This window comes from Rutidosis leptorrhynchoides, chromosome 11 (genome assembly GCF_046630445.1).
Source record: "Rutidosis leptorrhynchoides isolate AG116_Rl617_1_P2 chromosome 11, CSIRO_AGI_Rlap_v1, whole genome shotgun sequence".
NCBI classification, from domain to species: Eukaryota; Viridiplantae; Streptophyta; class Magnoliopsida; order Asterales; family Asteraceae; genus Rutidosis; species Rutidosis leptorrhynchoides.
In genome coordinates, this window is record NC_092343.1 from 394,669,678 (window position 1) to 394,687,623 (window position 17,946).

At 36.8% G+C, this 17,946-nt stretch overlaps 1 protein-coding gene across 1 annotated transcript; it reads right to left on the minus strand.

The window, feature by feature from the left end:
• Window positions 1-10,631: 10,631 nt before the first annotated feature.
• Window positions 10,632-11,435, minus strand: LOC139876083 (uncharacterized). Its single transcript, XM_071863384.1, has one exon. It carries the CDS (start codon window positions 11,433-11,435, stop codon window positions 10,632-10,634), a length of 804 nt encoding a protein of 267 aa, XP_071719485.1.
• Between the last annotated feature and the right edge of the window lie 6,511 nt (window positions 11,436-17,946).

The window sequence follows — 17,946 nt, forward strand, 5'->3', positions numbered from 1 at the left end:
TTCAGTAAATACATTCTCTAGTTGGTCCGTGGACTAAAGCAATCACAACGATTGCATATAACCACGTTATCTCTTGTGTCGATTTACATTTCTTGCATTTATAATCTTTCGTTCATTAAGTGGGTTAGTAATCTTGTAGAATTACTATCGGTGAGTGATCTTGTTGAATCACTTGCGTTGTTTTGGGTCCTAATATCCTTACAACTACGGGGGTGTAAAATATGGATCTATCACGACCGAGATCCACATAAAAGATAGCGTCTTTCAAGTCATTCATTTCTTCCCACATAACTCGAGTGATGCCTAAGTTCTTCTGCGTCTTCATATCCATGTTTTTCCACTATCATATCACTCACGTCCCATTTCTTGAGGCATTCCAACTCTTCCCACTTTATGTTAGTAGTGTCTAATCGAAACACAATCACATCACCAATTTTCTTAGTATCCCCTTGATAAAAAATAATAATGCAGAACAAATCCGTACCATAACCTTTAATAAAAGTCTCCTGATTAACAACGAAGGGAATCAGGCCAAGGGCAAGCCCCAAACATCTGTAGTTGAATTAAAACTTCTTTGCCCTTTACTACAATCTCAACCTCTATGATAATAGGACCCAAAATACCGTCGGAATTTAATGCATATATTTTACCATTACAACAAGTTAGGCTTCCTACTAACTCACCATCATATGTTATTCTCCTGAGTTGGTTATCATATGACATTTCAATCCATCTCATTCTCTTTCTTTTACGATTTAGCAAACAAAAGACAAATGTAGATGCATCACATCTCCTTAACAGGAGGACTGAATCAGGATCTTCAGGAGGAGCCGTTAACAAACAATCATCGATTGATTCACCATCTCCATCTTCCAAACTTAGCGGGGGTAGATGTACAATCTTCAATGTCACTGGGTTCCAAAGAGACCACATAACATTATGAGGATGTTTTGGTAGAATCAACCAGCCATGGAAACAACCTCGTATGCGTTTTCCGTGAAACTCGGGGATTTGAGATTGATATTTAATCAAAGGGTCGTGAAGTGTAGAGAAAAACTCTGTATCAATACCGTCTTCTTCTTCTTCTTCTTTGAAGTTCTCAACAATAAACCATGGATATTTTGAAGAAAAAGGAGGCAATTTGTTACATGTTGAACCAATTGACACTTTCTGATCATGCTCCATCTAATAATAAGTTCATAACAGCAATCATGAGTTTATCAAAAAGGCTATTGTTTCAAAACAAAAATTAATATTAATATTGATTAGAATTACAATTACAATTACAATAAATAATACTTGTTTGTTTCATATTGTTTGAGATTGAGATGCACAAATCAAACCATGGACAATCAACATCAACATCAACATACAATTATAAAACAAATTGATAAATAAACACGTTAATCATATCAACTGGAACAAATTGAGATTGAGTGCAATAATAAGACTTTATCTTTATTAGTGTATATAATAATATAATTTTTTTTTTATTCAATAGATCAAATTATAGTTTATAAATCGAACCCAATTTACAAACTTTATCACTTGATTTTTATCAAAAAGGCTACTGTTTCAAAACAAAAATTAATATTTATTGCAATTACAATAAATAATACTTGTTTGAGATTGAGATGCACAAATCAGACCATGGACAATCAACTGGAACATACAATTATAAATTGATAAATAAACAAGTTAATCATATCAACTGGAACAAATTGAGATCGAGTGCAATAAAAAAGACTTCATCTTTATTATATAATTTTTTTTTATTCAATAGGTCAATTTATAGTTTAATCGAATTCATACCTCAAATTTCACCGGCAGCTGATAATATCGAAACCTTCACTGAATTTTTCCCAACTTCGTTTTAGGTTAACCACTGCGAAAATCGAGTCACGGTTCTATACCATCCCTATTCCCTATTTATATACTCCGTATATATATATGTATATTATATATATTTTATATATATTATTACTATTATTATTATTATTATTATTATTATTATTATTATTATTATTATTATTATTATTATTATTATTATATTATATACCATCCCTATTCCCTATTTATATTATATTATATTATGTATGTATATATGTAATTGTACTTGTAACGGGTTTGAGGGCTTGTTTCTTTTGAACTTAATGGGCTGAGTTGTCCATATGCATTATTCGGTCAGTTTAGGTATATGTTTACTTAGGATTTTTTCATACACCATAACAATATGAATGGATGTCTGGCTCACCGAGAAAAACACACTCCTCCCCATATGGACAAAATTAATACATAATTACCCTTCTTTCATCCTTTCATTATTTACATCTTCTTCACTAAAATCAATCTCTGCTCTCCATCCTTTCTGTTCAGAAAATAAAACGAACATGAATCACCTGCTATTGCACCGTCCATTACACCATCGTCGAGCACCACTTGCAGCTCCGTCGGCCACCACTTGCAGCTCCGTCGGCTACCACTTGAGCTCCGTCGGCCACCACCGTATCTAGTTCCATCAACCACATCTAGAAGATCTGGCAGTCATCACCAGCCTCAATCCATCTTTAATTGAATTTTTCTTGCGAATTAAAGGTTTTTTTGTAGTTTATTTTACAATCTGGGTTTCTTGTTCTAATTGGGTTTTTGTTTGTAATTTGGGTTTCTTGTTTACAGACTACTAATATTGGCATGTGTAGGTGATGGGAAACATTAATTATAGATTTCCTTAATTATTTTGTGCTTTGAAAATATGTATTTGAATGTTCTCTTTCTGGTTCGTGATTATTTGGATGAATTTGAGTTCTTGTGTTGGTTTTGATGAATAATGGTAGAAAAAGGTTAAAGTTGTGTGTTAAACAATTCAGATAACACATGGCAAGGTAAAAAATAAAGTAGGTGATTGTTGGTCTATTTTTCATAATCAATTCTTTTCCTTATTTCTAATGGGAAAAAGAATTTAGATGTAAGGTCAAAAATGTAATTTAAACTAGTAAACAACATTTTTAATTATCTTCTTACTGTATATAATCATTCATTATTCATATTGTCATCTATATTCATAATGGACTTAATGAAAAATAAAGTAAACAGTGTTTGACTAGATTCCTGTTTTAATCTGTATATATAATATATTATTATTATTATTAATTATTATTATTAATTAAAATTAAAGTTGAGGATAAATTATTACGTGGATCCATGTAATTTAACCCATATTATACGGCTCATCCTTTTCGTTCTGGAATTACAAGAATCGTCCCTCCCATTTTTTAAAGTGCACGTCTCTAGTCCTTTTAATTAACGACAGTTAAAAAGATCCATTAAGTAATAGCATCTGCTAGACTGTTTGAGACATGAGGGTAACACTCCGTATGATAGTTTACAATTTAAATTTAAACTCGTTTCATATTAGTATTAGTTAATACTCGTATTAGTTTATAGCTAAACGTCATAAAAGAAATACGACTACTGACTTATTATACGGCCAAGTTTGGGCTCTTTTGAACTTGCGGGCATAGCCCAACGGTTCTCCCCATGTACTTTGTGTCATGGAATAGGGAGAGGTCATGGGTTCGATCTTTAGAGATGACATGATTTTCTTTAAACCAATTGAACATCAATAATGGTGGTATATATTGACCCTATAGGGAGGTTTTACCGGATTCGTTCACGGACCTCTACCCGGACCACTGCCCGAATGGATGTGTTCCCCGGGTACCGTCGATCGGGTTCAGGTTTCCGCCCTAACGTGTGTGTTACGTGCAAATGATGAGGGTCGTTGAAATAAATGATCTACTAATGTCAAAAAATCGCCGTTCAAAAAAAAAGTTTGGGCTCTTTTGAAGTATATAAACCATAAAACTTGTCAGGTCTCTCCAAGTAATACGGAGTATAAAAATTGGCATGATAAATTTAAGAGAAAATTATAGACATAAACAGTGTCAAAACTAATTTTTGATTTTAGACCACGAATACATCGGGAGGTAACCGCCGAAAGTCGAATCTAGCCAGCTGTTCGGTGGTAAAACTTTAAATTCTCGAGTTATGTTGTGTTGAAAGTGAAAAAATTGATTGGAAACCTCAATGGGTCGTAATGGTGATTCAAATGGTTGTGTTGGTGATTTTGAATGGTTGTTATTCTAATAGTTGTGGTGGTAATTAATCATGTGCGTACTATCCACATGCAACCCTAAATCCACGCACAATACACCAAGTAGTCGTGCCCCTATTTAGTTTTCGTGAAGCTGATCAAAGGTTTTACAGAGTGAATAAAACATTTTTGAATTCTCTTTTTTCATGACATATAATTTACGCATAAAGGGCATAGCCGCACACTCTTTGCGCATGTACCATTGAATGCGACCCATTGACTTGGTCTTATGCTTAACTTGCCCGCCAAGGTAAGGATAAGATTAATCCATGATTCTGTTTTTTTAATTAATGCAAGTTAGTTATGGAAAGGATTACGTTTATCTAGAATAAGTATCCTAATACAACCCTATTTGCTAGCCTATAAATACAACGCCTTAAAACCTCAAAATGTATTAAGTTCTAAACGTAACAAGGATACTCATTGTACGAATAGTCATTCTATGATAACTACATTCTTCAAGGATTTCAGGTATGCTCCATGAACTATAAACCTTTCATGTCTTTGGCCATTTGACCTTGTATGCTAGGTCAATTAGTGGACTAAGGTTCGGCCACCCTGCCGGAATCTTTACGATTCCGGTGAGGGTTAATCCATAAATAATGTCGGAGTTTCGAATCATGTTTGTCCTTATACCCTATTATTGCACTCAAGTATAAGTTTACCTTAACTCGTAATATGCTTGATCAATTAGAGTCATCCGTGGGACCAATTATAAAACAATATAGTAGGATTGGTAATAATTCGTTATGCGTTTCTCCTTAAATTTTACGTTTTATTAATCGGTTCCTTTCGGGTCTTTTACAAAAAAAAAAAAAAAAAAAAAAAAAATTACGATCATCATCAATGGCTTGTGGTAACAGAATCTCACAAACACCTCCGACCCGTCCGGAGCCAACAACTGGATCAGGGTTTCAGACACCTGAATATTCGTCAACACGAACACCACCAACACCAGCAAAAGCAACCACAAAACCAACCACAAAACCTCCAGCAACCGCAAGTACCGAGACTAAACCGGCAAACACTCAGCAAATTACTGCACGACCGTAGGCCGCGAGGTCCTGCCACAAACATCACTGGGTCGCCACCTTATTAGGGGTTGTACCCACCTGGTACCAATCGCCCTTCTCATCCCAACATGAACTTATGTCAAGTAAGTCTGAGCTTTTGATTTCTGACATCGGTACAACCACTACAAGAAATATGATTATATAAGACCCCCGTAAGTGTCCTAAAATGTGCTGTTTTAGGACCTTTCACTTCAAAGGACGCACCGAAATGGCGTCTCCTATAAGACGGTTGTATAAAGTTAAAAGAGTCCCAAAACGCAAATCACATTATGAAACCTATGTAAGAGTCTCATTAGCAACATTGATAGGGTCCTTATAGATGTACATATTAGGACACTGACCATGTCTCGTTAGACCATTTTAGTACCAAGAAAAGAGTTCTAATATATTGATATACCATGTTATTACCAATAAAAGGGTCCTGAAGTATTGATATACTAATTTAAGTACAAAAAAAAGTCGTATTATAAAAAAAAGAAGTTGTAAGTTAGTACCTAGAAAAAAGTCCTAATATAAAGATATAGCACATTAATACCAACAAAAGGGTCGTAAAAATACGATATTTTACTTTAGAACCAAGAGAAGTGTCCTAATATAAAGTAATACTACATTACTATTACAAAAGAGGGTCCTAACATACACGCACTAAAATATAGTACCACGAAAAGAGTCCTAATTTAATGATTGTGAAGAATAATACCCTCGAAATGGTCCTAAGATAAAAGAGACAAATTTCCGTATGACCACAAAAGAGTCCTAATATAATATACTGATTATGAGATTAATACCATTTAAAGGGTCCTCATATGAAAAGATAAACATCCGTATGACCACACAAAAATAGTCCTAATATAAATAGATGTTGATTTAGTACCACAAAAAGGGCACTAAAAATTATATTATATGAAGTTTATTATAACCTAATTATAAGTCCTAACATGTCATAGTAGTTTCGGTTCCGATTTTGTATACTCGATCACGATTTTGCACATTATGATCCGGTTTGGATATTCGGATCCAGTTTAAAAAATTGGGTCTGATTTGGAAATTCGGGTTCGACTCGAATATTCGGATCCGCATTCGGTTTTCAGTATTTGGGCAGTTTTTCCCAACCAGGATTTTATTTAATTGAATTATGGATACCAATTTAATAATAAATAATTTATATTAAATATTAAGAACAAATATTAATTAAAACATAATTAAATTTCAATAAATTATTTTCATAAAATAAAAAACACTAAACGTAAAAAAAATCATAAATAATCCAACATATAAAGACTTCTAATAACATTTGACAAAAAATGTAAAATTAACGACAAGCAACGGATAACGTCTTGGGTCGGCATCTATCTTCATCAATCCTCACGAACCACCTAAAAATGAACCATCCATGTATAACCATACATGTGCATGTTATAGAAATTAATCATAGATTTTAATTATTACAAGTGTAAGAAGGACTTACCGAGACAAACTTGAATAATTGACCGTGCATTTTTTTAATCTCAAATCTGCTCACATACACAATTTAGCTCATGTTTTATATAGGGGTTGTCATAAAAAAAATAAAAAATAAATAAATAAAAACTAGTTTTTGGATTTGAACCCATGACAAACCATTAACAACCATAATGCATAAACCACTCTACAAGCAATGCTTTTGTATGTAAATAGAATAGAAAATTAATTATATAATACAAACATCAATCAAGTTATCTAAAATTTCATTTAATATAACCTTATTATCAAATATCCTATTACATTAACAACTGAGAAGACAACAAACAATTAAATGTCTTATAAAGTCATATATTTTAGCATCCATAACTAAGGAGTCCTATAAAATAATATGATTATTACGACCTCAAAAATTATCCGTCTTATCAAATTGTTAAAGTGTCCTAAAATTTTAACTTAATAGTACCTAACTATCAAATGACCTAATAGGTTACATAATAATATGACTATCACAAATAAATGTCGTTTAAAGTTAGTTTCATATGACTTTCATACCAAGTGTCCTATAACATCATATGATTATTACAACCCTACAAACTATCCGTCTTATCAAAGTGTCCTAAAATTGGCTCTTAATAGTACCTAATTATCAAGTGACCTAATATGTTAAATTATAATAAGACTCTCACAAATAAATGTCCTTTAAAGTTAGTTTCATATGACTGTCATACCAAATGTCATATAACATCATATGATTGTTACAACCCCAAAAACTATCTGTCTTATCAAAAGGTTAAAGTGTTCTAAAATGTTAACTTAATAGTACCTAACTATCATATGACCTAAAATATGTTACATTATAATAAGACTCACAAATTAATGTCCTTTAAAGTATGTTTCATATGACTTTCATATCAAGTGTCTTATGAAAATATATGATAATAGGACCCCCAAAATCATATGTCATATCAATTAGCTTTTTAGGACACCACTTTGTAAACGTTTCTCATAGTGCAACCTATTTTTCATCTGTCCTATAAAAACATAGGATAATAGGTCCCCTACTTTTTCATGTGTCATATCAAATAGCTTTTTAGGACACAACTATGTAAGCGTATCGCATAATGGAGCTCAATTTATAAGTGTCCTATTAAAACCTATGATAATACGACCTTAATAAATCATCTTTCACATTAAGTAGCTTTTTAGGACACCACTTTATAAGCGTATAACTTTTTAGGACACTATTGTATAAGCGTAAAGAGTTTTAGGACGCCACTTTATAAGAGTATAGTTTATTAGGACATCATATAGCTTTTTAGGACACCTTTTTATAAGCGTATCTCATACCAGGACCTCAAATATTGAACCGTCCTAATATGTGACTGTTTAGGACCCTAATTTAGGAGGGTCCTAGGAGAAGGGTCCTATAAACTCACTTTTCTTGTAGTGAACTAGCACAAACAGTAGATGATCATCTACATAAGGTTACACCTGCAAGCGCACAGAAGATATTAATTTTTTTTTTCAAAAACTATTCTTTTTTCCAAAACCATCATTTTCAAAATCAACATTTTCAAAAATCATTATTTCTTAAAACTTTTATTTTTCAAAACTTTCATTCTCAAATATCGTTATTTCTTAAACTTTTTTTTTTCAAAACCATTCTTTTTTTAAAAACCATCATTTTCAAAAACCTTTATTTCTTAAGACTTTTATTTTTAAAAACTTTCGTGACTCAAGGTGTAATTATGACACATTTTTATTTATGGCACCCACACTAGGTCAAGACTATTACAAATCACTAATAGCTAGTGATTAAAGTCCAAACACACTACTAACACAAGTTTTGGGTAATTAAACCCCCATCTTGCTAGTTGGGTCACACTACACCCAATTGACCCATTTCAAGGTCAATACTTGCATTTGGGTCACCCATGAACCCTAATGACCCCCATTTAACTAACACAAAGGTGTGCTAGTGATTTTACATCCATTAAGAGTCACAAACCCCGATTTAACAACACTAAACCCTAGATTATGAATCTTTAGGTTTATTCACATGATTCTCACCCAAATTCACCCCTTCATCATGGAAATGGGGCTTACACTCAACCCATGAACAAACCCTAGCCAAAACCCAATTTAAACAATAGAACTTGAAATTTGAACTTACCACAACACCAAAATGTAGCTAGCTAGTGGATGTAACAAGATTCAAGCTATAAATGACAAGATTTAACTTCTTCCTCTTTGATTCAAGCTTTCTCTCCCTAGGGTTTCACTTTCTCTCTCTAATTGAATGTAGTTGGTGAAATGAAGATAAGATGAGTAAATGATAAGGCTAGGTCAGTTTTGTGGCCTCAAACCCGTCACCATAGTAAAAAGACTAAATTGCTCATTTAAATAACACAAAATTACGAAGTGGACTGCCAGCTGCTTATGCGCGCCGCACAAGGAAGTGCACGCCGCGCATCACCTGATGTCTAAATTTTTGCGCGTTACATGAGGCGAAGTCCTTATGCTTCCATAATAGGAAGCTTAACGTATGCTCTAGCTTGTACTCTACCAGATATCACATATATACGTGGCATGTTTGTCATATTTAAAGTTACTCATGACCTACATCACTAAAAAGTGGATAAGAAAGTATTGCGATATCTATTGGAACAAATGAGTACTACAAATTAACTTATACTAGATCTAAAACCTTGTAGTTATAAGATACTCGATTTCAGACTTTGCGAAAAGCAAAGACACTAGTAGGTTAACTATGGGATATATTTCCAAGCTGTCACGCGGGACTATTTCTTGGAGGAGTAAAAAAACAAGTGCTAACAATGACCTCAACAATAATGGTTTAGTAAAAGCGTCATGTATTGGGCTAAAACACCTCAGTCCCGGCATCTTTTTTCTCCTTTGCTCTCGGTCCCGTAGAGGTGCGTATTAGTCCCGATATGGGTCCCCTTCGGTCCCGACATGGGGTCTTCGTCCAGATTAGAAGGCCTCGGTCCCGACACCGAAGGCGGGTGTCGGTCCAGAGGGAATTTTGTGCTCCCCCGATCGGTACACCGGGTGCCGGTCCTGACACCTACGTGCGTGTGTCGTTCTCGGTATCTATTGGTGAGTACTGGCCGGTTTTGTTCCGTTATGGAGTGCGTTTTTTGATCGTTCACTGTATTGGCTCTAGTTTCATCGTTATAACTACATTTACTTCGATTCTTGCGTAATTGGATTCACTTTGACAAGAGCTACAAAATAAGCCAAGAAAAGGTAATTTTTAGGCGCTTTAATCGATAACGTATTCTAAATGGATCGTATAACGCAGTTAAAAACATGAATTTTGGCGCGTTATCAGTCTTAGTTGCCATGTATAGGATGTGCTCAGGCTTGACGTCTAAAGAAAGTACGAACTGGAAATCAAGGCAGTTGTCATTTCAATAATCAAGAGTTGCTACATTTTTCGAAAAGGTACCCTCATCTGTTAATTCATTCAGCTTATTTATTAAGAAACTAAGTGGTATATAATGATAATAATTGTAATCCTTATGATGGAAACAAGTTATGATTTCAATATATAAAGAATAATAATGCACTTGGTCAATTGCCATAGACAATTCAAAACTTATCAATTAAACATTTTTTTTTTTTTTTTTTTTTTGAAAAGCAAAATATATTATTATTAATGGAATATTTAATTACAAGATCCTATACTCATCTATACAATGAAATGGAGATACATGTTGTGGGGAACTAAATTATGAGGGTAGCCGTCGGATACCATAAAGACTAGCGAGGGCATAAGAACTTGAAAAAACAAGCCGGGGTAGAGAGAGGAACAGTGACGATCAAGCGCCAACAAAGTTACTACAGACTAACCCGATTAATCGAACCCTCAGTAGAAGATATAGTATTCGAGGGCTACGCTTGAGAGTAGGAGCGTATCAACCGATGCCGACACGATGTGGGGGATCCGCCACAAAGAATGAAGGATTGATGAGCCATTGGTGCCATATGATAGGTTTCTTTTTACTCAATCTTTTGGAGATCCAGCTAAAACTTTGAGATTGAATTTCGGAGAGGATCGATGCAATGGACCAGACTTTTTTGGAGAATACTTTTGCGTTTCTATGTTTCCATAACATGTAACATGTAATCCATTTGGTTGCTTGCCATATTGAAGAGCCGAGATTGTTGTGTGTGAAAGTTTGCTTATTGATGATAGCGTCATTAAGGTTTGAAATTAGTGAGTGGTCTTGGTTCCACCAATCTAGTACGTGTTTCCATATTTGGGCCGATTTTGGACAAAGAACAAGAGAATGCTCAATGGTTTCTATGTCCGATTCGCATAAAGGGCAAAGGATGGAGTCGAGATCAATACCACGTTTGTCTAATTCGAATCTAGTAGGTATCTTTTTTTGAAATGCTCGCCATATGAAAATGAAGACTTTTTGTGGTAGTAGATTGTTGCGGGGAATCGTCATGTTGAGGGTATTACCACCAAGCTTAAGGGAGTTTATCAAGTGTGCCATAGATTTGGTGGTGTAAGTGCCCAAAGGGTCGAGAGAACATTTCCAAGAGTCGGGTTTTTCGGACAATGTCACGGAGGAAATTATATTGTTTAGTTCAGTTAATTCATTGAGAACACGGCCGTATGGAGATCGTGACCAGCACCAATTACCGAGTGAAAGTCCATTATTTTGCGTGATTCTTTCAGCGACTGTTGCTTCTTTATTGGACTCGAGCATGTATAACCTGTGGAAAAGTGTGCTGAAACGTTCCGACCCAAACCAAATGTCATTCCAAAATTTAATAGAGTCACCATTTCTGAGGCATTTTGTGATGGCAGTAGAGAAGGAAGTCCCGCATTTGTTCGCAACCTTGCCAGCTTTGATGATTTCTTTCCAAACTGTGCGACCTGAAATATTCCTGCAAGAAACGTCAAATTTCAACCCCCCCTTTCCCGTATATACTTGTGATAATTTTAACCCAAAGCGCATTTTCCTCGTTTTTAAAACGCCGCCACCATTTGCATAGTAGTGAGATATTTTTGCTAAATAGGGAACCCACGTTTAACCCACCGTTTTCGTAAGGAAGTAGAATTTGATCCCATTTTACCCAATTAATTTTGTTTTCAGAGGATGTCCCACCCCAAAAGAATTTGCGTCTTTTGGCCTCAAGGAGATTAAGGATGGAGGTAGGTGCATGGAAGAGAGAGAAGTAGTAGAGCGGTATACTACTTAGTATGGATTTAATGAGGGTGAGCCGACCTCCGAAAAATACGGTTTTGGCAGCCCAATCGGAAAGCCTTTTATCAAACTTTTCCACAATAGGATGCCAAGATGAAGGGTGTGATGAGGGGATACTGATAGGAAGGCCGAGATATGTGAAGGGAGTGATACCGGTAGAACAGTTAATGTAGTTTGCCATTTCTTCGGTTTCGGGAGGGGAAGTTCCGATACCGAAAAGTTTACTTTTTCGGAAATTGACTTTGAGTCCAGAGATTTTCTCGAAGCATTTAAGGAGTTTGCAAATGTTTTTGGCGTTCCTTTTACTCCATTCCCCGAAAAAGATGGTGTCGTCGGCATACTGTAGGTGGGTGACCGTGACGTTGTCATTCCCTACATTGATACCATGAATATGGCCATTAGAAAGTGCCCGTTTAGTAAGTATGTTGAGTCCTTCAGCGACGATGATAAAGAGAAAAGGTGAGATGGGATCACCTTGGCGAATGCCCCTTTCAGGGGAGAATTCCATTGTGGGAGAGCCATTAACAAGGATGGAAATGGATGAGGACGAAAGGCACGCACGAATGAGATTAATCCATTTCGGACCAAATCCCATGTAGTGCATGGTATTAAACAGAAAGTTCCATTCGATGCAGTCAAAAGCTTTTTCAAAATCAACTTTAAAAATCAGACCTTTGCATTTTTTTCGTTTAAGTTCATCGATAATTTCGTTTGCAATAAGAACGCTGTCTAGGATGTTGCGACCTTTGAGGAAGGCTGTTTGTTCTACCCCAATGACCTTGTGGATGACTTTGGCGAGGCGATTAGAGAGGATTTTGGTTAGAATTTTATAATAACTGCCGATAAGACAAATAGGACGGTATTCGTTCAAACCGATGGGATTAGGTTTTTTTGGTATGAGGGTGAAGAAAGATGCATTGCAGCCTTTGGAGATTTCGGAGTTGGTCCAAAACCATTCGAGTGCTTTAATGAGATCGTGTTTAATAAGGTCCCAGTATTTCTTAAAGAATTTCATATTAAAGCCGTCGGGACCGGGCGCCTTAGAGCTATCACAATTGGAGAGTGCGTCCCAGATTTCTTTTTCGTTGAGTTCAGATTCGAGTATGAGATTATCCTGGGGGGAGATGTATTGAAGGTGGGGAGCATTATCGAAGGGGCAATGGTTATTATGGTTATTGGATTTGAAGAGGTTTTTGTAGTAGAGGTATGTTTCTTGTTTTATGACGTTGGGGTCTTCGATCCAGGATCCGTTAATGGATATGCCGTGTATGTTGTTTTTACTTATGCGTTTTTTAATGTAATTATGGAAGTATTTTGAGTTTTCATCGCCTTCGAGGGCCCATTTAATTCTTGATTTTTGTTTTAGCATGTTGGTTTTAGTTTTTTCTTTTTCGAGGTGAGAGAATTTTTCATTTAACCAATTATTTTTCTCTGTTTCGGACAAAGGTCTAGATTCAGCAATGGCTTCCCATTCGTTGATTGCATTAAGGTGATCTTGGATTTGGGAGTCGATGTTATCAAGTTGTGTACTATGTTTTTTGAGTTCCATTTTTACATTTTTGAGTTTGTTACGAAATACACAGTCAGGGCGGTTTCCAGTCGTTGGGAGTGACCATGCCCGAGTAATGACGGAATCAGCATCTTTAAGGTCGAGCCATGTGTTAAAAACGCGAATAGGTTTAGGTCCGGAGTCAGCAAAGGTATTCCTAAGGAGTATGGGGCAGTGGTCCGAGAGGTCACGGTCAAGAGTTTTGGAGGAGATGTTAGGCCACAGTTTGAGGATTTCATCGGAGACAAGGAATCTGTCTAGTTTACTAAACTTCATTCTTTTTATACAGATTCGAGTGAATTTTTTTCTGCCGAGTGGCAGATCAATGAGACCGGAATTGCTAATGAAATTGTTAAAGTTATTAGCCCAATGTTGATTAAATTCACAGTTCATGCGTTCAGAAGTATTTCTGACTTCATTAAAATCACCGAAGATGATGAATGGGAACGTGAGAGAGTTTACGAGAGAGGATAGTTCTGACCATAGTCTGATTTTCTTGGATGGGGAATGTGGGCCGTAGACGTTGATAAGAGCGATCTTTGAGTCATACCCCGCCCATGACCCGCATATAGCAAGGAAAAATTCTCCCTCGATAGCATAATCGAAGGAGAATATATTACAATCCCATATCGTAATGATACCCCCTGAAGCACCAACCGAATATTTTTGTACGAATTTGAAATCCCAGTTTCCCCAGAATGATTCAATGATATTATCTTGGGTTTGTTCGCATTTAGTTTCTTGTAGCCCTAGAATTGTGGGTTTCTCTTTATTACAAATACGCTGTAGCCAACTGATTTTACCCATTTGCCCAATACCCCAGATATTAAGAGAGATCGTACACATTTATAACAAAAAATTATGAACGAGGAGTAAGGAACGAGATTACCTTGAGTTCCAACGGATACCGATGCTTTGCCCGAATTCGTTTGTGTCGAGGCTAGCGTCTCTTGAGGAACCTGCTGAGGCTTTGGTGTTGATACGCCTAGAAGTGTTCTCCGAGCTGTGGGTTGGAGTTTTGCCGCGATTCGATAATTGAGAAAACCTTAATTTTTGTCCACTCCTGGCTAGGTGTTTGATATAGAGCATGTTCGATATAGGACGAGTTTTTGGATTAGGATGAGGGGCCACAGGTGGGATATGGTTCGAGGTGTTCTTCTTAAGGATATCGTCTTTGATACATCTTTTGAAAGGGTGATCTTTATCTTTTGGGATCAAGATGGATTTTGCACGTGCAGTGGATTTTTGTTTCGTTTTGGTTCTGGCTTTGCCAATGGAGAGTAATTCGTCTAGGTTAAATGGATCAGAGGATTGTGTAGGAGGTGGGTCAGGCATGAGGTTCACAGGCGAGATGTGCTGATGCTGTTTTGGGGAGTTATGATCGTTCGTAATTGATTCAGGGTTAGGAGTGTCTGGATAAGGTGGGTCGATAGTGCTCGGGATGGTGGGAATAACAGGGATGTGGTTTGATGGGCTATTGTTATTGGGGTGTGGGGTGTTGGGCTGAGAGGTGGATAAATTGGGCTCAATAGGATCTGATAGAGTGGGTTTAAAGCAATTAATTGGGCATGGCGTTGCCTGGGCTATGGTTGGATCAGAGTTAATTGGGTTATCAGTAGGGTAAGATGATGACTCGGGTACTGTGGAGTCACGGGTATTAATGGTATCATTAATGTCATCGTGGGTAGCGGCATATGAGGGGACAGAGACGTTAGGGCAGTTAATGTGGGGAGTTGGGGAGTTAATGTTGAAATTGCAGGTATCCATGCGTTTCGAAGGTTGGGGAGAAGGTGTATTTTCCGGTAAAATGTCACCGGACTTTAGATCAAAGTTGTTTCCAGGATGAGGTGTTTCGTGATTATGTACCGAGGGATCAAAGTGAGGAATATCATCGACTGGATCATCATCATCCATATTCGAATCCTCGTCAGAAATCGGTTCGTTAATATCTGATCCATTATCCGAATTGGATTCGTAAGGCAAGTCATCGTGATAGTTAAACATCGAGAAGTTTTGCACTTCTTTAACAAAAGTCGAGACATGCTTGGATTCGTCATGGATAATAATAGCTTGCCCGTCAATAGGTTTGAAGTCCGTAGTTTTAATGATAACCGAGCCGTGAGATAGATCTTGGTTACAGTCGTTGGTAATAGAGCAATTAAAGGTTTCGACGACCTGACCCCAATTACAAGCAATATCACGGAATGTAGACTCCAACCAACAAGTGATCGGGACACCGAAAATATTAATATAAGCTAGCCGGCCAGAATTGGAGTATTCTTCCGGGTCCCAGGGGGTAATATCATCTAGCCAATTCCATAATGGGTGCCTCGGGTTATTAAGCATATCGAGGGCCGGGCGTTTATCCTCGTACACAAGCATAATATCATGGCCCCCGAGATATTTGATAGTGAAACCGTCAAGGTTTTCGCTTTGACAAATCTCGTGGAAATATTCAAGATATTCTAGGTCCTTGAATTTACCAATAACCGCGTGGCCCAAAAGATCGATAAGAGGTTCGTTGTGGTTTACCTTAATTGCAGGGATTTTGGATGTAGCAGACTGTTTATTGGTGGTTGCTTCCTTGTAACTACGATCGTCGGTGGTATTGAAAGCGTACGGTTTTGATTGCCGTGGAGTTACAGGTTTGGCGGTATGTTTATGGTTAGTTTTTGTGTTGGCATTAGGGTTATTATCCCATGCCTTGTAGACTTTGAGAAGGAAATCACCAACAACAACGAGACTTAGACGTCTTGCAAGCGAATCCTTGTGATACTCAGGCACATCTATAAACCGAACAAAACCGAATTTTTTGCCACTTTTGAGGGTTTTTTTTGGGATGTAGACTTCATGTATGTTGCCATATTGCTTAAAGATATTCCAGAAGTCAACCGAGGTCCAATTATCGGGAAAGTTATGAAACATGTATGAGGTGATACGGGTCTTATCAATGGGTTTCAATGATGGTGCCGTGTTGGTATTAGGTTTGCCGTGTTGTTTGATGAGGTTAATAGCGGCTTCCCTCTGTTTGAAGTGGTTGTATATTAGGTTAGAGGAAGAGTTTAATTTGGTAATGTTGGGTTTCGAATTGTGAGGGCTGGAGTTGTTGGAAGATTTAGATGGTGGTTTTCGATTATTTCTATCAACGGTAACCCAGATGCCCTCATTGACAGGGCGGTAATGGATGTGATTGGAGGTGGTGCCGGAGGTGTTCGACCGGCGGCCATTGGTATTAGGTGTGAATGGAGATGTGTGGAATGGATACATGGTGGAGTGTAGATCGACAATAGGAAAGGAAAACAGAAAATAAAAACAGAACAATAAGAGAAAAAAAAAACAGTAAATTAGTTACCGGAATAGGTTGCCGGCGGTGAAGACAATAGATGGGAGAGAAGAGAGCGTAGAGAGCGTTTCATTTATACGAAAGTTATCAATTAAACATAACCATTAACCATCTAAAAACAAAGCAGCAGCCACACAATGAGCCAAATGTTGACTCTTTCGCTCGCTAGCCTCGACGACTTCCTTTACGAGACTGTTGGCTGAGACCATGCACCCCAGTTTCCAAATCGGCCGAAAACTTTAACTGATCCACGATTTGGCCGACCTAGGAAGATGGGTTGGCCGAAAACCTTAGAGCCATTGAGGGTAGAAACGGCTTTGATAACGTCCAGCCCTTGAACGTGAGAAACAGACGAGTACCTCCGAGATGGCCAGAGTTTTATTTCTTGAAGCTCGCCAATTTCACAGAAGATGCTTTCCATCCAGTAGCAAATTAGTGGAATGTGATATTTTCCATAAATATAAACACCTAATATTCCAATTACAAGTACAATTACTATTACTACTATTATATTATATAAATATAAACGCAGGCTTGCTTGAGTGGCCACCGAGTTGACCAATGAAACACACCACTCGGGTTTAATTCCTGGCTATGCTAAATTGTTCAAAAAGGGAGTGTGACTAGAGGGTGCGCATAATGCGCAATTCACCTGGTACCAGGTCTCGCGCTCGGGGAGGTTTGATTATCCGAGGTTTTACCTTCTATGAGGGAGCCAATGTGCTCCTTAATAGGAGGATTTCCTCGCTTATCCAAAAATATAATATATAATAGTAATAAATAAAATCTCTTTATATTATAATAACAAAACCAACAATAGATCATCTAAAATTTCAAACACTAATCCTAACCTTCCATTATCATTAACATCCTAATATACATCATCCAAATTTTCTAATCAACATTATGACCTCATAATCACCTTTAGTAGTTATTCAATGACTAAAATACCCTTGACATTAAAAAAACGGGATCAATATGGTAAATTAGGGTTCTGCAAAATTGAATTCATTCACGATCAAACAAGAAAAACAGACTGATTTCCTCTTAAAAAATACACGACAGATCTTCAAAATCAAGATTACATCTTCATATGCAAAATTTATTCACAATTTGAT